The 22,536-nt window shown below is 44.1% G+C and overlaps 1 protein-coding gene across 2 annotated transcripts in view; it reads right to left on the reverse strand.

Moving 5' to 3' along the window:
* The window catches only part of ITGA9 (integrin subunit alpha 9), a 339,039-nt gene that overhangs the window by 121,202 nt on the left and 195,301 nt on the right, over positions 1–22,536 (reverse strand). For both annotated transcript variants that reach the window (XM_006124025.5, XM_075921785.2), the window contains exon 18: positions 19,290–19,440. In XM_006124025.5, coding sequence (XP_006124087.2) covers positions 19,290–19,440 — 151 coding nt within the window. The remainder of the gene's footprint in view (positions 1–19,289; positions 19,441–22,536) is intronic.

The following is a 22,536-nucleotide window of genomic DNA, read 5'->3' on the forward strand; positions in this document are numbered from 1 at the left end:
GCCTTTATTCCAAAATAATGTCAAGCTGGAGGACTTCTTACTTCTACTCATGGTAGACCTCATTTCACGAGGAGTAAGGAAGTTAAAGGAAGAGTGTTCTTCCTTCTACATCCTGCTGTGTAGACTGTGCCAAAAGCCAAATTAAGCTATTTCAACTTATGCTAATCCATTGGCATAGCTGAAGCTGTGTAGCTTAATTTGACTTCAGCCATGATGTGCAGATGTACCCTATGTGAGTTAGGGACCCAGCAGTATCCTGGGTTTTAACAGATGAAGGCACTGACTTACTTCATGATCATGATCAAATAACCTTTATCGTCTTGAGCTAGATAGTCTTCACAGCTGAGAAAGAGGTGAAAAGTAACCTCATGACTGAAATGAGATGCTGAGACTTCCTAAATGGAATTTAAATCTTACACATACACGATGTACACTCTGCATAGTCACATTGTGTCCATCCTAAGTATTTCCTGAGCAATTTATTCATCCTGAGTATTTCCAAAGCATCTGTCACTTTGACATATAAATATCTTGGCTTACAAACATAAATTAGATAGGTATGCATGTTTTTAGGTAAATATCGATGACAAATCAAGATTAATTTCAAACAGCAATCATTGGTTGAGTGGCTTATAAATTATCTCAAGAACTAAGATTTTTCTCCCTATATCAGGAATCTAAGGTGCGTGGAGAGATTACTGATCTGATTTTCAGAGATGGTGAGCATTCATAAGTATCTTATTGACTTCAATGGAATAATATTTTTACAGTTATTTTGGGGTTAATCCAATTGTATTCTCTCTTCTCTGTATTCTTCTGCCCTGCTACCAGCAATCTTACACAAGCTTTCTTTACATCAGGAGTTAATAACCCAATCTGTAGGAGGGTATTTATTGTTAATGACACCCAGCTTAGCCTGTCCTTTCTGTGATGTGCACTGCAGTCACCACTATTGTGCATGCATCAGTCTTGCTGCAAGCCTCAGAACCACAAAGAAATTCATACATAATTACCTTCATTACTCCTATGTCACCTAATTAAATTGTATGAAAAAATATTAATAGATACATCAAAAGATCACCAACAAAATGATCTCCTTTCACTCTGATGTAAGAAAACAGCAGTTAGGAGAATAATCTTCCTTCAGTGGAGAGAATGGCTAAGGACATCAAGGAAATTTTAGCTCCATGTCAGTCAGGGTTGGAGGTTTTTATATTGTACCTCTCTTCCTATTGTGTTTCTATTTTTTTTTTTACAACTCATTCAACCCTCTTGCTCCATAAATACACGTGTGCACGTGCACACACAGCCCCATTCATTAGAGAGGCAAATAAAAAAGCGACTGTACTAGCAGCCAAGCAAAAGAAAGCTCATTTCCTAGAGCCAAAACTAATATCTCTCACACGCGGCAAATGGCCATAAAACAGCCACTGTACTGCAGATACTTTGTAGGATGCAGGTTATAACCGCTACTCAATATTATGGTCCATGGGAAAAGTCAGGCATATGCACATTTCACTCTTGACAAAAGTGGAACTCATACACTAAGTCTATTTATATGTTTGGCCAAACCTATTCACTTTAATACAATTTTCCCCTCTAAGTATGGGACTGTACCATAATTCTGAATGCAAACTCTAATCTTAGTGCTGTTTCTATTACTACATTCTTTTACAAGATAAAAATAAATTAATAGTTCATGCAATCAAGCTTGATAAATGTCTGAAGGGCCTCGTTAAATTAGCGTATATTGTACAAAACTATTTTAAGATTCATTTATTTGTAGAAGTTATTCACCATTAATCAAATGCTTCTCAGCTGTTCAAAACCCCCTTCTAACTGAACATGAGAAGAGGTCTAGCTTCAAGAGCCAGACATAGCTCTCTGCAGAGGGTGGGAAAATGTGCTGCATATCTGAGGCCAAGTCTACATTACAATCTTATAATTATGTTGCTCAGCGGTGTGAAAAATCCACACCCCTGACTGATATAATTATACCAACCTAACCTCCAGTTCAGAAAGCAGTTTGTTGACAGGAGGGTTTCTCTTATCAACATAGCCACTATCTCTCGTACAGGTGCATTATTCTATGCCAATGGGAAAACCTATTTCAGTGGCATAGTTGTATCTTTACCAAAGAACTACAGCAGTGCAGATGCACGGGTGCGACTGTGCCGCTGCAGCGTTTCAAGTGTGGAGTTCCCTCAGTCGTCAGCAGGCTTTCCAGATCCTTTTCCCAATGGCTCCATTAACTGCCCACATGAGAAAACATACTCTTGATTAGAACCACTTGAACCATGCTTCTGATTTTCTGCAACTTCCCAGAGACTGTTTTTCAGAGCTCACATTGGCAGCCCTCAGAGGTCTTTACCTGCACGTGTGGTGGGCTCTGACAGTGACGTTTTTGCTTTATTATACCCCAGGCAGGTTCTGGGGTGGCTGAGGAGGCTGTATGTGCTACAGGTTGGACCTCTCTAGTCTGGCACCCTTGAGACCTAACACATCCCATACATAAGGGAGTTTGCCAGACCAAGGGAGGTCTGGGAGGGAGGCTCCCAGCTGGGTTCCTCTCCCCAGCTACCTGTGCTCCTCTCCCCAGCCTCCTGCTCTTCAAGCTGCAACAGCCCTGCTCCCACCCCACCAGCTATGGCAGCCCCATTGAAATTCACGGCAGCCCCGTCAGCCTCACAGCAGCCCTTCTGTAGCCTCCAGTGGTTCTGCCAGCTGCGGGCTCTGCTGCCCTGCGAGATCCACCCACCTGCTGGCTTCCCTGCCCTGCGGGATTCAATGCTCTCCTAGCCCTGCTCCAAGCTGCCAGCAACTTCTGCTGCTGGGGCTCTCTAGTCCCACAACATCTGTGGTCCATCTGTCCATCCATCCCTCTTTCCCTCCCTTGGATGTTGCTAGACCAAAGAGTCCTGGACCACAGAGGTTCAACCTGTCTTAAGCTTCTTGGGTTGATCTGGACTCCAGAGAAATTACTGAGGAGCCCACAAAGTTGAGTAACACACACAGCCTCCTCAGCTGCCCTGGAACCTACCTACAGCAAAAGCACTGGGAAGATGCACTTTTCCCTGGGGTGGGTAGGTTTGGGAAGGAGAAACCTGGCATCTGGCTTGGGCCTCCTCCAGGTTGGGCGAGAGGGCACTCCAGCTGGCTCAGGCACAACCAGGCAGTTGCAGGGGTGGCAGGTTTGTGTAATTTTTGGTGATGTCCAGAATGGATCCAAATCCCCCCCCCCCCACACACACACACACCCTTAAGGCTCTGAGGGGGAGTTTGGGAGGAGGAGTGGTGCAGGCTATGGGAGGGAGTTTTGGTGCTAGGTGTGTGCTCTGGGTTGGGGCAGGAGGGTTGGGGTACAAGAGGGGGCTGGAATGGGGGGTTTGGAGCAAGTTTATTACCTCAGCATGTTGTATAAGAGAGCCACAAGCTCCACTCCACCCAGAGAACTCCATAGTATCCCCACACACACACCTGAGCAGTGATTTGTACGGCCGTGATGCCCAGGCTCCAGGAATATTCAGGAAGTTGTGGTGTCTAGGCATTGACAGTTTAGGAATTGGGCTGTGTGCCCCTTTAAGAACACAGCGCCAGGAAGCGTAAGCTGTCCTGCTGCATGCTGTGAAAGGGGAAATAAAAGAGCCCTTCTGCCCTGCCCCATCCCTGTCTTTGCAAACATAGCAAGTGGCTCATCCCACCACAGTAACTGTTACTCCTCAGGGCTCCCACCTCACCTCCAACCTTCTCCAGCCCCTCTAGCCTGCCACTACCTACAGTCACTTGATCCCCCAGGCCAGTATATTTCTGCCTCTTGCTCAGACCTTGACTTGCCCACTCTGTCCCTTTTTAATGCCTCTGAAGAGCAGGCAGCATAGTCTCACTCCAAGCAAGGGGGGCTGCAAGAGCAGATGTTTCAGAGCATGCAGGGAATTCTGAGAGGGAGCTGTTCTGGTCACTGCACCAGCAGGAGGTGGAGAGAAAGTACAGAGTGAAGCAGCATGGCAGCCACCTGCTGCAGGCAAGGACGCTTCAGGAGAGACACGTGGGGTGAGCAGGTAGGGCCAAGGGACAGACTCGGCTCTGAACACTGGTGGAACCTTGGCCCCAGGGTCATCCTTAGGCATTCACAGAATATGCAGCTGCGTAGGGCACCAATAAATTGGGGCCCCCAATTTAGCAGTGCCCTAGATAGCTGCATGCTTCATAAGCTTAGGGCCACTGCTGCTGGGATGGAGCAGCAAGGCATGGGCAGCGCTAGCTCTGGCAGCCAGCCCCATCCCTCAGAGCCTCGCTGGTGCCAGGAATGGGGCCATCTCTCTGGAAAGGGAGGACCTGGACACTCCTGGGGGCCGAGTCTGGGGATAGGTGTGGGGCCAGTGGCAAAGCACCACACTGTAGTCAAGACTCCATATAAAATGTGGGGATGCTAAAGCACCCCCCAGTTCCCATGCCTTCCTGTCCTGCTCCTGCCCCCACATTCCTGAATGCAATCTTCCCTCCTGGAGCACTTTCTCCCTTCTAACCCCACTTCATAAAGCACCATAAACCTTAAGGATGGCCCTGCCAGGCCCTGAATATTCCTGGAGTCTGGGCACCACGGCCATACAAATCACCGACCCGGCAAAGTGGGGGGGGAGGGGTAGGGGTTCCTCAGGTGTTCTTAAAAGACAGTTCCCCCCAGCACTGGCTCTGTGGTGCTGCCTGCTCCTCCCCTCTCTCTTCCCCCCATCCCTCTGGGATAGGGGAGGCTGTTGCGAAGCAGCTTCCACCCGTGGCGGGTTGGGGCTTGCCATGGGCAGAGTCTGTTGTAGCAGCAGCCCCTGTTTGCAGCAGTCCCAATGGAGAGCTGAGCCCAGCCCCACCCCACCGCCACCCATGGACAGGTGCTGCTGCTGTCAAGCAGCCCCTGTTCACGGCAGCCCGGGATGTTAGCGATGGACAGGGCTGGCTGCCATGAACAGAGGCTACTGGACTCAGCATGAGTCGGGACCAAGCAGTCCTGGCTCACGCTGGTCAGGGATGTTGTACCTCTGCATTTTAAATGTAGTAAGAGCCCAAAATACAGAACTGCAGCACAGGTGGCTCCTGGAGCCAGAATGAGGCAGGACTGCTCAGTCCCGGCTTGAGCCGGCTCCTGTAGCTACCCCTTCTGTGGCTCTGCAGAAAGGTCTTCTTGACTAATTGTGTAGGTCAATACAGAAATGTGAATCTCTAGCTCTGGACTAGTCCATGTCATATATTAAACTCCATCATTTTCATATCTTTTTTCTCACATGGCGTCGAAGTCAATGGTATGCCGCTTCCATGCCCCCAGCTAGGCCCTGCATGCTTCTCTGCATACCAAAATGTGGTGAAATCACGAAAGAAAGGAGGAAAATGACAGAGAAAGAGAGTTTCCTTTCTCCAAAAATGCTATATTTATTCATAAATAAAAGAAACTTTGAAAATCTTACAGAAAAATAAGAGGCGGCACACATAAATCCAAGGCAATCAGGCTGCTGGGTATGTCTGAGGCCACTGTTGAACTTAATAACTTACAAATCTGCTAAACTACGGATTTCTTAGAGCAAAATGCCTGACAGGCAGGAATAAGAATATCCAGACAGGAAATCATGCTTTGTGGGTCCAAAAAGACATGCCCAGAATTATATGTTGGTATGTCCCATTCAGAAAGGATTATTTTTGTACTATTACAATTCAAATAAAATATGAATGATAGTACCATTAACATAGCATCACATTAAATTGATAGCTTTGTACAGAGAAATCATGCATGACTAAATTCCCTCTCCCAGGATCCTAAAAACTATATTGCGTCCTTCAACTTTGAGGACTGATGGTTTCTGGTATGTTTTGTAATCATAATTAAAATAACCCAACCACAGGATAAAGTGGAGAAACTACCTGCTTTGTACAGAACAGTTAAGCTGAACGTTTGGGCCTTGCTAGCCCCTCCCTGTTATATTTGTAGCCAATGCCATGCTTGGAAGGGTCAGAAAAGAAGGGAAGTGACTGGCAAATTGGCAGGAGCTAGCTACCGTTCAACCTGGAGGGAAGGATCACTACCCTGCCAGCCAATGAAACCACTAACGAGTACGTTCTATCTTCCAGCCAATGGAGACTTTGGAGGAGACCTTGGAGCCTCTGGTACCTAAGGTAACTGGGGCCTGGTCTACAGGAAAGCTCCAGCTACATTATTTACGTAACTGGAATCAACTTATCTTCAATATATTTTTGTGCCATCCACACAGCGGGAGGTTGGCTTAAGGACTACTGGTGCCGATGGGAGTGCCCTCTCAATTCAAATTAGTGGGTCTTTGCTAGACCCGGTAATTCAAACCCCAGAAGACAGACTGTGGCAACATCGATCGTCTGCATAGTGTAGACAAACTCTGGGTGACTGCAGGCCAGAGACATTGTAGGGTTCAGCTTCGCCAAACTTATGGCTCTCCTGCCTGAAGGAACATGGGACCATGCCACTCAGTGAATTTAGCCCAGAGCAGTGGATTTAGACACATATCAACACTTTAGTGCATAAGTCAGCAAAACTATTGTTGCTTAGGATGTGAAAAAAATACCGCTCCCGCAGTGACGTAAGTTTTGGCAGAGTAAGTGCTCATGTGCACAGTGCTATGCTGTTGCGAGGTGCTCTTCTGCCAACATTCCTACCTTTACGTGTTAAACTGGTGTTGTTATGACAACAAGAGAGCTCTTCCCTGTCGACATAATGCAGCTACATGAGCATTCTTACAGCGGCACGGTAGTAACAGTACAACTGTGCTGCTGTAAGCTTGTCCATCCAGACATGGTCTTATATTCCCTGTTTGGAGTATAGAGGTCATCTCATACAGAGCTCCTAGTAAAGAGAGAGGGCTCGGGTTCCCCTCCCTCCACTTACTGAAAGACTAAGGCACCTGGACAAAAGAAACAAGGAGCGGCCACCACAAAACTATTTTTTTAAAGCAAAATAAAAATAAAAATGACAGAAATGAAACATCAGAATCAATATTAGTTTCATAAAGGAATCACAATAAATGTTAATTTCCACTCGGCTTTCATACTGTAAGATAACCAAAGATAACTGTAAGATAAGCAAGAATGATTTATGAACACTTACAATATTGTATTCAAGCCTGATTTAAATACTGCAATTCAGTGCTGCCTAATTTTATAAGGAAGATATTAAATACCATATGGAAACACAGTATAAGTTCTTACATGTACTGCACAACAATTTAATAGAAAACCCAACAACTGAATACCTTTTAAAAGATTAACTGGACGCAGAAAATATGATAGAAAATAGCCAGAAAAAAGCCCCAAAGGTAATTTTAAAGTATAAAAAATAATATTTAGTTTACAAAAGTAATAACAACTTTGGCATAGGGCATCTCCTGGGGATTAATGAATTTTAAGTCAACCTAGAGCCATAAGTCCCTCCAAGCCCACTGTCAGTCTCCAAGAAAATGCCTTTTAAAGCCATATTCATTTACTTCAGCTCCTCCATCTATGGAATCCTGAGTTCAAAGCACGTCAACAGGTTTTGCACAGCAACAACTAAGGACATGGCCAATCCCTAAAACGCTGCAAAGAGAGAGAACAGTATGTAATGCAAACTGCATAAACTAATGGTACCGCTGAAGTTTAAATATATATAATCTATTACTTATTGAATTCGGATCTTGAAACAGGTTTGGGGTTTTTTTTTAAATAAAAGCTTAGCAGTTCACTTGTAAGGCTTTGTTTTTAAGAGGTGCTGCCTTGTTTTATGGAGCAGCTTTGTAGCACAGGCTCTCTTTTCCCCCTGCTTAGTAGAAATTATTGAACTTCTCTTCAGCACATGGTTATAGTCAGAACTTATACACGTGTTTCCTGGACACGCCAGGCCCCTCCTCCCCCCTCCCCACTCTGCCATAAGGCTGCTCTCAAAACTCCTGTGGACCAGGAATCAACCTGATTTAAAATCTCACACAGCTTGGTTGTTATGGTTTTGAGGACATTGCTATGAAAATGTCACCTACTCGCAACTATCAATTCATGATCAAACACTGGGAAAAAAAAACCTTAATGGCCCATTTGAATGGAATTATGTTTTGAAACTTTCATAAGTATTCTCTCCTTCTCCATTCATTATAGGTATGTTTATACTGCACGGCCATTTTGGGACATCAGAAGTATCCCAAAATAGCTACCCTGTGTCTACACAAGCTGCCCGTTATTTAAAATATTTTTCAAAATAACAGGTACACGATTTCACCATCCCAGTAAACTTCATTGCACGAGGGCTTAAGGATGGCTCGAAATAGCACGTTATGTCAAAATTGGCACTGTGTAGATGTACCAAATTTCAAAATAAGCTATTTTGAAATAGATTCAAAATAAGATACACAATTTGCCTAGCATTTGAGTTTAGGGTGCTGTGTAGACACATGCTATGAAATGCCACAGAAGTGTTTTCTCCCACCTGCGCTTTTTCCTGTGCTACAAGAACAGATGATCAACCTTATACAGTATTGTCAGGCTGTCAGAAACCTTGTTTATGTCAGTGATAAGCATACATAGCTCCGATAACATTAATTTATACTGATCCTGTTTGAACCCCTTCTGAAGATGAAATGTTACTGCAGATAGAGAAGGAAGAGCTGAGCATTACTTAATTTCCAAGCAAAATGAAGGCACCTTTGAGAGCATTTCATTTGGAAGGAAGGAAGGAAGGAAGGAAGGAAGGAAGGAAGGAAGGAAGGAAGGAAGGAAGGAAAAGAGAAAGAGAAAGAGAAAGAGAAAGAGAAAGAGAAAGAGAAAGAAAGAAAGGACGGCCGTATAATTTTTCAAGCTGGCATTAGTCAAGAAGTCTCAGAGGGGGAGTAGTGTTAGTCTGTGTCTTCAAAAACAGTGAGGAGTCCTGTAGCACCTTAGGGTATGTCTAGACTACATGCCTCTGTCGGCAGAGGCATGTAAAATAGGCTTCCCGACATAGTCCATGAAGCGGGGATTTAAATATCCCTGGCTTCATTCAAATAAAAATGGCCGCTGCGCTGTGCCGGCTCAGCTGATTGTCGGCACAGCACAGCAGTCAAGACGCAGATCGGTCGACCAGGGAAGCCTTTGTCGACCTCTCCTGTAAATCTCGTTTCACGAGGCATAAGGGAGTGGTCGACAAAGGCTTCACCTGTCAACGGATCCGCGTCTTGACTGCTGCGCTGTGCCCACAATCAGCTGAGCTGGCACAGCGCGATGGCCATTTTTATTTTAATGAAGCCAGGGATATTTAAATCCCCGCTTCATGGACTATGTCGGGTAGCCTATTTTACATGCCTCTGCCGACAGAGGCATGTAGTCTAAACATACACCTGGAGACTAACAGATTTATTAGGGCATAACCTTTTGTGGGTAAAACCTATTTTATCAGATGAATTGGAAGGGAAGTTTCAGCTCCAGGGATATATATGAGAAAGAAGTTGCTTGTGCTAATGAGGCTAATCAAGTCAGGGTGGAAGTGGCTCATTCAGAGCATTTGATGTGAAGATGTGAATATACAGAGAGGGGAAATTGCCTTTTGTAATGCATTAACCAGTTCAGATTTTTATTCAGTTCTAAGTTAAGAGTGTCAAATTTGCAAATGAACTGCAGTTCAGCTGTCTGCCTTTGTAGTCAGGTTTTGAAATTCTTGTCAATTTTCTGCTGTAACTTCCACTCCAATTCATCTGATAAAGTACGTTTTACCCACAAAAGCTTCTGTTCTAATAAACTTATTAGTCTCTATGGCGCCATGAGACTCCTAATTTTTACTAGTGAAGAAGTTCAAGGCTGCATGCCTTTGGGCACCGGAATAAAACAAAAGGAAAACATATCACTCACAGGCTGTGCCCACGAAAACTCATGATACCATCTACATCCGTGGACCTTTGGCGGCGCCCGCCAAGTGCTCAGGGCTGGCCTGGCCCCGGGCGAGCGGCGCTTGGGGGAGGCGGGGGAGAGAGCGCTAGCGCCGGCCCCGGGCACGCGGCGCTTGGGGGGAGGGGGGAAGAGAGCGCTAGCGCTGGCCCCGGGCGCGCAGCGCTTGGGGGGGGGAGCGCTAGCGCCGGCCCCGGGCGCGCGGCGCTTGGGGGACGGGAGGGGGGGCGCTAGCGCCGGCCCCGGCCCCGGGCGTGCGGCACTAGGGGGAGGGGGGGGGAGAGAGTGCCGGCCCCGGGCGCGCAGCGCTTGAGGGGAGAGCGCCGGCCCCTGGAATGCAGCTATGGGGGGGCCCTGCCCCTCGGGCGCCCGGCGGGCGAACGGCCATGCCCCCTGGCGCCCGGCAACCCCAAATGGTTGGGGACCACTGATCTACATGTTTTGTTAGTCTTTAAAGTACTACCAGACCATTTGTTGTTTTTTAAGTTTATCCTGTACAGACTAAGTCGGCTACCCCCTGAAGGGTTCTGAATAACGCTCGCCCTTTCTTTTTCTTGCAGCTCAAAGCTCTCTATTGGGATCAATAGAGGGGTAATTAGGTGACATTTAAGGGCTGGTAATATACACAAAGTCAGACTAGATGGTCTAAATTTTCTCTCTCAAACTCTAACTATACATTTACAAAAGATCTTTTCAATATTCAGAACATTCTTCAGCCCTTATACAGATAAAACACTCATTGACTTTGGAGTTTTGCGTTCAAAAGGATTATAGGAGCATGCCCTATGTTAATAAAAAAAATTTAAGGAGTGGGATTCAGTTTTATTTATAGATCCTATTAACACCACAGGAGATATGTGAGCAAGTAGATGAAAGCAAACAATTACCATCAGTTCCTGCCATAGAGCCATGATATACAACGTGCCATAGGGTAAGCACCACTTAAACAAATATAAGGTTACAGTTCCATTGGAATTTTAGTTCAGGATGCCATTTATCTCCTGGCACCATCTCGAGCTGCCGGTCTTAAAAATGAGCAAAAGAAACTCCTAAGAGAATGGCACTGACCTTTTGGAGCAAAGGCTGATAAACTTCTAGATTCAAGTTACAAGTAAAACAAGCGAAGAACCAACTCATGCCATAAAGAATAACCCATTGAAAGCTGTTACTTAATGGCCTCTACAAAGGTCAGTAAACTGGGTTTAGTTTGGCATTTAAACCGCACTCCTAAAAGAGACAAGGGACATGTTTTGCTACTAAAGATTTGTCACTCTGAATGCTACTAACTTATTACTAACCCCCAATCTTAAAAGCAGGGACAGTTGAGAGTAGAACCATGAATTTAGGTTTACTGTGGAAAGTGGCAGGGGGATTGGGAAATACTACTTAAGCATTTTGAAAAGTAAATTTATATTTGCTCACAAAAAAAAAAAGCTGTAATGATCTTAGTTCTTCCTCTCACTTGGTAACCATTGCTATGTCTCTACAGGCCTATTGTTAAATATCAAGACATCAAATATATAACTATAGAGCTATCTAAGCTGCCCATGCTGAACCTATGCTATTTACAAGGTGCTTAATGAATCTGGTATTCGGAGACGAGACCTACACAAATATTGTTTAATCAATGCAAAAAGAAGAATTAGAAGAAACGGGAGTAAATTGCTTTCCATAAAAACAGGGCAGAGTGATCTGTTCCCTGAAGGCTGACTAAATAAAGGAAACCATGATCAAGTGCAACAAGCCTATAATACAGTGAGATCTACTCTCTTCGGTGGCTATGGCACTGGTTTTTATGTTACATGTCAGCACTGGCCAACGGGAGAAAAAAAATCTTCTAAAAGTAATGGGGAAAAAGCATATAGATTAAATTTACCTTTGTGTAGGGAGCCATTAAGTAGTAGCCTATGCCCCACTTAAATCTCCACTAAAGTGGGATTTAACTTTCAAGTTAAACTCAGCTATAAAGAGTAAAAAAAAAAAAACCCTTTACATTATAACATTTATTAAACTGTTTTTAAGGGGATATTTATAATTAGGACTACAGAGAGCTTTTCTCATGGCAGAGATCTACTATTTGTGTATATGTTAGGTGCTACTGACTAGAAATAAGATGTAAATGACAAGTGAGGGTTTAAAAGAAAATAATTTATAGAACTAAACCTGGTAGCATAGGAGGCTACTCTGTGGATGCTCTGGGAACAGAACACCCACAGAAAAAAAGTATAGAGTGCTCAGCACCCACCAGCTGTTCAGCAGGTGGGAGTCACCGGGGGAGGGTGAAGTGGGGGGCAGGAAGAGCTAGAGTGTACTTAGGAGGAGTGGAGGAGGGATGGGGCTGAGCACCCACCTGGAAAAATGAAAGTTGGCACCTGTCCCTGATGGCTTAAAGTGTTAAAACAAACTAGAGATTTGCATTTTACAACCAACGGTTGTGTGATTGAGTCTTTAAACAAGGGATAGTCCACCTTACTTTTAGGCCTTTGGCCTTACATGATAAATTTGAGGCCCCTCCAGACTGTTCTCTGGCTATTGCTAAAGAAAAGGCTTTATCTCTTTTCTTCCCTCCAAATTATGCCCCCACTTTCCTTCATCCCAATCTCCCCTTTTCATGCCTCCTCCCCTATGAATAGTTCTCATTATTTGCTTTTTCTTCCCAGCATTTCCCAAACAGTTTACTGCTGCCTACATAGCATGTGTCTACACAACAGGGCTTAACTCAAAATAAGCCATACTAATTGAGCTATGTCAATTGTCTATCTTATTTTGAAATAGCTTATTGCAAAATTGGGAGTGTCTACACAGCACTTATTTCAAAACAGAGCACTCTTCCTCCAACTTCCCTTACTCCTCGTACAATGAGGGTTACAGGAGTTGGAGTAAGAAGTCCTCCAGCCTGACAGTATTTCGATATTATTTCAAAATAACTGCCTGCTGTGTAGACGCGGATTACGTTATTTTGAAATAATGTTGCTGTGTAGACATACCCATAGTGTGAATAATAACAATGAAACAGACCAGAGTAAACCTGTGAAAATAACACAAGAACATTTCCACTAATACTGAAATGATTCGAGTTAACATTTTCTACTCCCCTTTTCATACATCAGCGAGCAATCAAATTTACTATCACTAATGTTCATAGAGAAAGAATTTCAGTATTCACACCAAAAGTATTTGAACTGTCAGCTAACCAGGAAACAGAAATAATGCCATATAACTTATCTGACCAATCAGAACTAAGAAACATGACTTGAATTTAGAATATTCACAATCAGTGTAAAAGAACCCAGTAAACTATTCACTAAATGAATATGAATAATGATGAAAACTGAGGAAATCGTGGTCTTCTTGTGAAAAAAACAAGCTAAACTTCGCAAATAAATTGTTCACAATATATTCGCTCTGCTCAAGACCAGATGTTTGTTGATTTCACTCAGCGGTTGCTTGGGAAACCTATGAGAAGCAACAGATGCATTTGAGGTGGCTAACTACAGACCTCCAGGATCTGCCTAAAATTAAAAAATGATCCCTAGAGGGAAATGATTGTCAGCAATGGGCTTCCCCTGACCTTTTCTCCCCACATCTAATAATGCAAATTGATTAGGCTTCTGGATTCCTACCTCCCATTGTAAAATGCTGAGATTTGGGAATGAAAAGTCCGATGTAAGAATGAAGCATTATAACTTTTGTAGCAGCACTATTAACTTTTGAGTGTCTGTCTCCAACACTGCTAGAGAAAGTAGGGTCTGTTGTATCAGGATTCTATCATTCTTACTGTACCTTTGTTGAAAACACTTTTATCCTATCAACATCAGCAGGTAAACATTTTCAACCTCAGTTGAGGAATGGCCAGGGAAATGCATGCTGCTGCTAAACCTCCTCTTGTGGAAGGATTCTAGGGCTACGTCACGAGGCATACCGGAGCGGTTGACAAAGGCTTCCTTTGTCAACCGCGCCGCATGTAGACTACCGCGCCGTGCCAGATCAGCTGATCGTCGGCACAGTGTGGCGGCCAATTTTATTTTAATGGAGTGGGGATTATTTAAATCTCCGCTTCTTTGACTATGCCAAATAAACTATTTTACATAGCTCCGTCGACGAAGCCATGTAGTCTAGACATACCCTAGGAGTACACTGCATCAGTTCACTTATGTAGAAATTGATGGTTCTGCATACATACACACATGCACCAGGGCACGCTTTCTGATCACCACTGATAAGGGGATTTTTCAGCCTCTGAATTAATGTTTTATCTGAAGCCTAATTAAGAGCACTGGATAATAAAATATAGATCTTCTAAGTCCTTACTCTGAGTTTTATGGAAGTGGGACGTTAGTTCATAATAAGGTGTGTATTTTTATGAAGACAAAAAATGTTATCCTCTCTCTGAATCATTTTGTTGTCACTTGACGCATTTTAATACATAAGATTTATTCATCAATGTGAAAACATGCTCTCTCCCACTCAGTCACACATATAAATGTGTATGGTCTCATGCATCAAAGAGCCAGGGTTCTTGAACTCTATGCCTGGTTCAATCTCTTACACATTAAAGTAGCTTTGAACAAGTTCTTAATGCTTCTGGGCCTCAGTCATCTCATCTGTAAAATAAGTTTATAAGTGTTTATAAGTTTATTTAGTTAATGTGCTTCCACACACTTGGAGGAAAGATGCTATGGAAGTGTATAATCTAGCTGATTCAAGGTAGGAAGTAAACTGTATCTAGTAAAGGACTGCAGCAAACAACTTATCTGTAGGTGAAGAGGGCACTGTAAGAAAAAGAAGAGGAGACAAATAGATGAAAGAGACAGATGCTGGAGGAAAAGAAGTCTAGTCTTGCGGTCAAGGCACTCAAATAGGACTTGGGAAATCTGAGTTAAATTCCCACGGTACTAGCACAGATATCACAGGGATAATCATACTTCCTTTCCCCCACCCTATGTATTCTCTATTTAGATTGTTATTCTTCCAGACAGGAACTGCCCAGGATAAGGCAGACCTGGGTTTCAGGTAAGGCCTCCAGGTTCCACTGTAATGCAAATGAATAATAAGGGTCAGTCACCATTGCATTGCACAGGTGTCTCTGCATGGTCACAGCTGTTTCTTCACACCTTACTCAGGATTTAGGAGCAAAGACTCAATCTAGTCTTTAGACAGTTAACCACCTTGGGGCAAGGAAGTCATTGTGTTTGCCTATGAAGAGTGATGCTATGCAGCCTTGTGGAGCTGTGTAAATAATAATATATTTCTATATAAGCTTGAGATCCTGGATAAAAGGTGCTGTAAACCCATTAAGTATTATTATGAGTGACAATTTCATCTTTTGGAATTTATGAAAGGGCTATTGCTAAATGATCACTTGCCTCTGAAATTTTATTATAGGTGGGGTTGGAAGCTCTAACTATTATTATGGTTGCCTGCCATTTTTCATCCTAAGACCCAGTTTTCAGTTGCTTATAATTTTGCCAAACTTTGTTTGGACTGAAATTGTCTATGCCAGGGGTCTGCCTCATAGTGGATGTCTGCACTGCAATTTAAACCTGAGCTTGAGCCCAACCCAAAGTCTAGCACCCCATGTATCCATACACTAAATGTGCTAACCTACCTTAGAGTTAGGATCCTAGGACCCTTCAGGACTGGTGGATTCGAGCCATGCTGCTGTCCTGTGTGCATGTGGCCCCAGCTTGACTCGGGTCCTGGAAGCCCTCCAGATGTCTCCCAGAGTTCGTAGCGGCAGAGGAGCAGTGCTGCAGGCACCAGTGTAGTGGCCAGAAGCACCATTACTGCCTGGCTACACATGCTCCTCCTTGCCGCTGTGTGATGTTCGCTTTGATCAGGGAGGAAACTTGACAGGTGGAAGGCAGCTCTCACTTGCCAGCATGCTGAGGATCATCCTTTCCCCCAACCCTACTGAACAGAGAGTTCTGCCAATCCCAATTTGTACACTGCAGTTGCTGGGTTACGCTCTGCTCTCTTTTCCTTACTCACGGCCCCCCCTGCCCTCCTCTGGGCTTCATGTGCAGAGATGCTCAGGCAACAAGCACTATGATGATGGTGAATGGGAGCCAGCCCCCAAACTCCCCTCCGCCTCCCAGGAATCCCTTATCCCTGCCTCCTGGACTGTGGCAGGGGCACAGCTAAGGGGTCCCTAGGGAGGCAGATGGGAAGTTTGCAAACTGCATCCCAAACCCTGTGTATGCATTTCACTGCTCCATGGCCAGAGGTAGTTAGGGGGTGGGTGTTTTGTCTTTGAAACCTACCTAACTTTTATGTCAAACTTTAAAACAGACACACAAAAATACATGAAAATCCAACCAACCAAAACCACTTAAATGAAACATCCCAGTTTAATAATTCAGAATTACAGTTTCTTTTTAATGGTTGGACAGTCATGTAGATTGAGGTGCTAATTATCCTCAGAACAGGGGTACATGGGCTTGTCCTGCCAATGTAACTCAGCATAGTGGTGAAGAGCCCAGTTCCCAGATTAGATGGCTAAAGCCTTTTCAGCTGCAATTTTCCAAAAATATTCAGTTTGAGACAGACAAATGTAATGAAAAATTTCAGTGCAAATGGAGCTTGCCCTGAGCAAGAAACAAACATTGCTGGCAACTGGAGTTGTTTCCCACCTGTCAGGTTTGCTCCCAGCTTCGGGCAAATTCCACACAGCACTCCAAAATTGAGCATAACTATAAGCAACTGAAACCAGGGATTTATCATGAGAAGTAACAGACAAACTTAACAGGTTAATTTTAAAATGCATATATAAAAAACTCAGTTATTAGCAATTCAATAATATCTATGCCATTTCATATTTGTATTTGTTTTTCATGCTGTAGTCTATGTTTGAACATTTTTCATATTTAAAAAAGTGTGTGTAGGTGATCAGCAATGCTGACAGTCAGAGCTGAGTCTGTTTAATAACTGTGAGAAGCAAGGGGTTTGAGATGCAGTAAAATAATAAGCAAGTGTCCAGGTTTGAAAAGCCACCCCTTATAGTAATATATGCTTAACATGTCTCCCAATTAAAAGGACCACTCTCAGAGTCTATGGAAAGAAAACTTTGGACTTTCCTCCATAGCACACAAGCAGAAAAAAAGGAAAAAGCCAACAGGGGAATAAATGAGGTTTTTTAAAATATCAGTCAGTGCACCCTTTTCCATAGCATGAGAAGCATCAGTACCTCTGCCAAATAATGTCACTGTCACAGTTCATGCATCCTCAGATTCCACAAGAAAAAGAAAGGCAGCAACAGTAACACATGGTTTACGTAAATGTTACTTTAATAAGTAGAGAGTTGGGTCAACATTTTCCTTAAGCCAAAATCCTAGGCATTCTGTTTCAATGTCCCTTATACACTGCATTTGGTTCCCCCCCCCCCCCAAAAAAAACAAAGGCTTTTTTAAAATACTCAAACTGTTGTCCTCTCACTTGTAGTTATAACCACCATATGCAAGTTCATCTATAAGGCATTACTCTGGAGACACACTGAAAATCAACTGGAAAGACACTTACAGTACATCAAGAGGAATATCAGAGGCAGATTATTAAAGCCCATCATGCTAGGCATGTATTCTAATGTTCCCCTCTCCTGAGAGAAAATATCATGTAGTTGGTCCCTCTCCAAGTGGGTGATATTCATTAAAGGTTTCTGTGCAACAATAGACTCTTTCACTCAGAAACTGCTCCACTAGAGGGATTCTTGTGAGTCATCATTTTTATTTGGGATTTTATGTCTGGATTTTTGCCTGAGCTATTTTCAACCAGGAAAAAAATATGTATTTTTTTTAAAAAGTATTACATTGTGTACTGAGTACAGATGTCTGAAGATAGGAGTGGATAATGGAATTTCTGATTAAGGCTATTTCAGACAAATTATATCCACAGAAGTTAGTAAGTAACATTGGTACTGATACAGTGTCTGTACAGTTACAATCCACTTCCCATCTGGATAAACAATGAGGCCAAAGGCAGAATATTTTATCCTAATGAGAGAGCTGCGTGAAAGAGACCGCTATAGAGTAAAAGAGCACAACAGCACTCTTGTCACACTATTTTTTTAAATGTCTCTTTACAAAGTAGTTAGTTGTTGAGATGGGGGTAAAGGAGGTGTAAGAGGGAAGTGCAGGCACATAACAGTCTCTCATTTGCTTCCAGAAAATGCATCCTCACATCTATCGCCGGACTGTGTTAGACACAGGTGCATGCTAGAGCATGCCTGGCAAGAATGTATCGTCGTTAGCTCGTTCTCAGACAGTACTTGCCAAAAGGAACCAATGAGGTGCCTCTAGCACTCTGATTAATTCATGTATAAAAGATACTCAACCCCTTGCAACAGAATGAAACTATATAGCTATTCAAAACACATATGTTGAATCCTAGTTCTGTTCCCCTTGAAGTCAATGGAAGTACTCAAATGGCCGTCAGAACAGTCCCTAGAAATCTACATGTAAAATTTCCATTAACATAACACTGGGTACTGACAGCTCTCATTTTGGTTTGTTTAAACACAGAGCTGTACCAGCCATGTAACGTACATTGTTTGACACTGAGAATTGCAATAAAAAACTATTGCTCCGAAGTTTGTAAAAGTAATGCTCAAAACTGAAGACCAAAAGAATTACTGTCCATCAGAAGTATTCCCCCAGCTCCTCATGCCCACCCCAGAGAGGAAGAGTTTTCTCATAACCAAAAACAATCAGTCTTTAAAATATATAGACCCATAACCTCAGTGGGGCCAGGATTTCACCCATATATTTTTGCCCCACCTGTGCTGTAGCCTTTAACTTCTGTGTTAGCTTAGCATCATGTGACCAACAAGCAATAGCAGCAAACCTTCAAAAAAGGAAACTACTGCAAAAACCATGTGGGAGAAAAGCAAACGATAAAAATCCCCTTATATTTTATAGCGTCTGGTCTTCACTGTTTCTTTAACATGTGTTCCTGCCATTCAGAACCATCTCTGGCACACCTCTATGTTAAATCAAGATTAAAGTGATTATTTTTTTAAAGAACTTAGTCCCTACAGCAGATTATGCTTCATCAGAAGTTTGAAAGAGGTACATTTAAAAGATGAAGAAATCAAAGCTCAGACTCTTTTAGTTTTCAGTCCTCTACATTCTACTATGAATTCCAAAACAACCAACCTCTTTTCTCAGTCTCTTTCTAAACCATCACCTTTCTTTTTCATTCCCATTCAGCACGAGCAAAAAATCCATCCAATATGATGTATAGAAATACAAAGTCCATCATCAACATTGGGAATAACCTCAAAGAGTTCCTTGGACATGTGGCCATTTAACAGTGGGTCTCAGTTTGTCCCCATATTTATTAGGTATGTTAGCAGCAATATTACAAACTCTGCCCCCAAAGAGATTGTTCTTTCTTACCTTTTGCCACATTTTGATAAAAAAGAGCTCTCTGGAAAAGTTGAAGAACACATTGGTATCATAAGCATCATCCCCAATATTAGAAATGGAAATATTAAGTGAAATGTTCTTTACTGCTCCCAACGCCAGATAGGGGGTTTTCTCATCAACACTGTAATCAGAAGAGAACACACAGGTTAGTCCTTACTACTTGCTCACTTTCTTTCTTCCACCTTCAATTGTTAACAAGACCAGGGTCAACATTAAAATGTATATCACACATGAGATGTGTGCATAATAATACCAGTTTAGGACTGAGTGCCAGCAATGTACGCGTGCTAATCCTGGCTCTGACGCTGTCTATCTCGTGGTCAGGTGTGGAGATCCTGGACCTCATAGAGGTCTGGGGAGAGGAGGCTAACCTCCAGGATCTCTGCACCAGATGCAGAAATGCCAATGTATATGGCTAGATGGCTGCAAGCCCAGCCTAGAAGGGCCACATGCTCAACCCAGGAGCAGGTGTACATGAAAATAAAAACTGAAGCAAATCTACACCAAGGCCAGGGAATGAAGTTCCCAATCGGGAGCGGCAACCCAGACCTGCCACTTTTATGAGCAGTCGGACTGCATCCTGGGATAGGGGTCAGTCTCTTCCCCTCCGCCCCTGTCATCATCTCCAACCTGGAGATGCCTGTCCAGGAGGGCGGGACTGTGGAGGATGAGGATGATGAAGAGGAAGACGAGGTCAGCCAGGAAACGATGCCCACCAGCCAGGAGGTCATCATCTCCATGGAGCTGGTACCCTCTCCCAAAATGTCTCCCAGGATATGGACAAGGCAGGGGAAGGCATATCAGGTTAGTCCTCTACCTTTCCCGGTCTACACAGTGGGAACCTGTCACGCCTTCTCATGAAGTTCCTGGAGAGGCCTCCCTTACTCCCAACCCTGTGGTGGGGCACCCTCCCACCACAAGCCACCATTAGGAGGATGGGGTCACAGACACACACACACAGTAGTGCCGCATATGGCACAGGCTCATGCCTGCATTCTCGGGGCAGCATCCACTCCTGGTCAAGAGTGGCAAGGTGGAGGACACCAAGCCCCTGCATGGGAACCTACTGGGAAGAAGGAAGTGCAGAGGATGCCAGTAGCACCCTCCCTGGCAAGTGGCATCTGCCACTCTCACACACCTCCTCCAACACTTCCCCCCCCCCATCCTCCAGCGGGTGGGCATAGAAGTCCTCTCTCAGCAGGATGCTGCCAGTGCTAGGCCCAGTGTGTATGCAGAACAGAGGGAAAGTGAGCTGTCCCAATCCCCCACTCCTGCCTGCAGGCTCCAGGCCTGGCTGGCATCTTCCCATGCCTGCTTGTCCCTGGGATGTGGGGGTAGTGAGTCTCTCCTGGAGCTTCTGGAGGACGATGGCAGGTTGCATGCGTGTGTCCCATTGCCAGAGGGCAGGGGCGAGCCATTCACACAGCTCCAGGAAGGTGGCCTTCTGCATGCATGGAGCTGGCTGTCCCACCGCTCCATGACAGTCTGGTCCCACCAGTCAGAACTGATGTCCCAGCACCAGAAGCAGCAATGAATGGTGTGCAGGGATGGGTGGGAGAGGCTGTGCTGCATGAGAAGCATGTGGAGTGGGGTGAGGAGGTGCCCCTGCGTGAGGGCACGAGGGCAGCCTACAGTAACTGTGACAGGAGTGCAGCAGAAGGTCTAAAAGCCGGCAAGTGCTTTCAGCAGATCCAGCTCCATGGAGGAAGTGCTGTGGTGTCCAGAAGGGCAACCAGAGCATGCAGTAAGAAGAGTCTGCTGTCCCTCAAGGAGGTAGGCAATGGAGAAGAGTCTGAGACAGCTGTAGAGGAGGGGCCCTTTAAGCACAAGCCTCAGGTTACATCTAGGTATCCCAGAAAAGCTCTGTCACGTCCAAGGAATGCGTCTGCTTTTCCGAAAAAAATTTCAGAAGCAGACATGGTTTTTTGTCATCCCTGTAAACTTCGTTTCACGAGGAAGAAGGGATGTTCCCAAAGTGTTTTTTCCCCCCGACATATGGCCCCATGTAGACAGGCCAACTGTCAGAAAAGCCACTTTCAGAAGAAAAGTGGAAAGAGATATGCAAATTGCGGTTCACAATTTGCATATCCTTTTCCGACTTTTCTTTGTAGGGTAGACATAGCTCCAGGAAGTGACTGCTGTCCTGATGCCCTGCCCAGAGTGCTTCAGGGGGCCTTAATGGGATTTAGGCTCCAATCAGTGTGGATGTGCTACTTTGACATAATTCTGTGTTGTTTTGATGGAGATTTCTAGAGTGGACATGCTGTTTCAAAATAGTTATTTCAGGAGTTATTATTCTGAAATAACTTATTTTGAAATAATGCTGTAGTGTAGATGTGCCCTCTCTCTCTCTCTCTCTCCCTTCCCCCCCAGTCATTAGGTACTTGCAGTACTTTAGACATTTTGGCCAGTCTAGAACCAGAAAAGCTGACAAACATAAGATCACACCCACAAACATGGTATTAGAAATTAAATGGAGATACTAGAATAAAGTAAAAGGTTGTATGTTGAATGTAAGTTAGAAAATAAATCACCAATCTGGAACTGATCAATGGTGTAAAAGGAATCCAATTTTACTTAGGCTTGATCTAGTTTTAAAATTTAACTCTATATAGCTCAGGCGTCTGAAGCATCTACACCCCTGAGCCACGTAGCTAGGCTGATGAACCTTCCCCCCGCTTCTCCAATATAGAGACAGTCAGGTCTGTCCAAGAATGCTTTCTTCAACCTAGCTAGTGTTGCTGGGGAGTTGTGTTCCCATAGCAACAGAAAATCCCCTTTCATCAGCATGGACTATCACATTACAGGATTATGCCTTCAGAGCTACAGCACTGTATTTATGCTCCTATAGTGCCCGTACTGTAGCCATAATCTTTGTTATACAGAAAAGATGGAGAATGTCATTGGGAAGGAGTTGTGTGGTGGCTCAGTAAAGAGACTTCTAGTGGCATGTCAGGGGAAAGGATCAATAAGAATTTTAGATGAGATGGAATCAGCAAAGTCAAAAACATTCTTCCACTATTAATTTAGCATGTATACACACCAACCCTTGAAAAAAACTCTTTAACATGAGTCGGCTTATCTACTGTGATTTTGCATCTTTACTTCTGTCTTTAGCCCCCCACCCCACCCCACCCCACCCCCCGGTTAAGAAATCATTCCTGTTACTGTACTACACAGAGTCCAGGTGTAAAGTCCTGCATTGATACAAAATTTT

The sequence above is a fragment of the Pelodiscus sinensis genome, chromosome 2 (genome assembly GCF_052426305.1).
Source record: "Pelodiscus sinensis isolate ZL-2025 chromosome 2, ASM5242630v1, whole genome shotgun sequence".
In the NCBI taxonomy this organism is placed as follows: Eukaryota; Metazoa; Chordata; order Testudines; family Trionychidae; genus Pelodiscus; species Pelodiscus sinensis.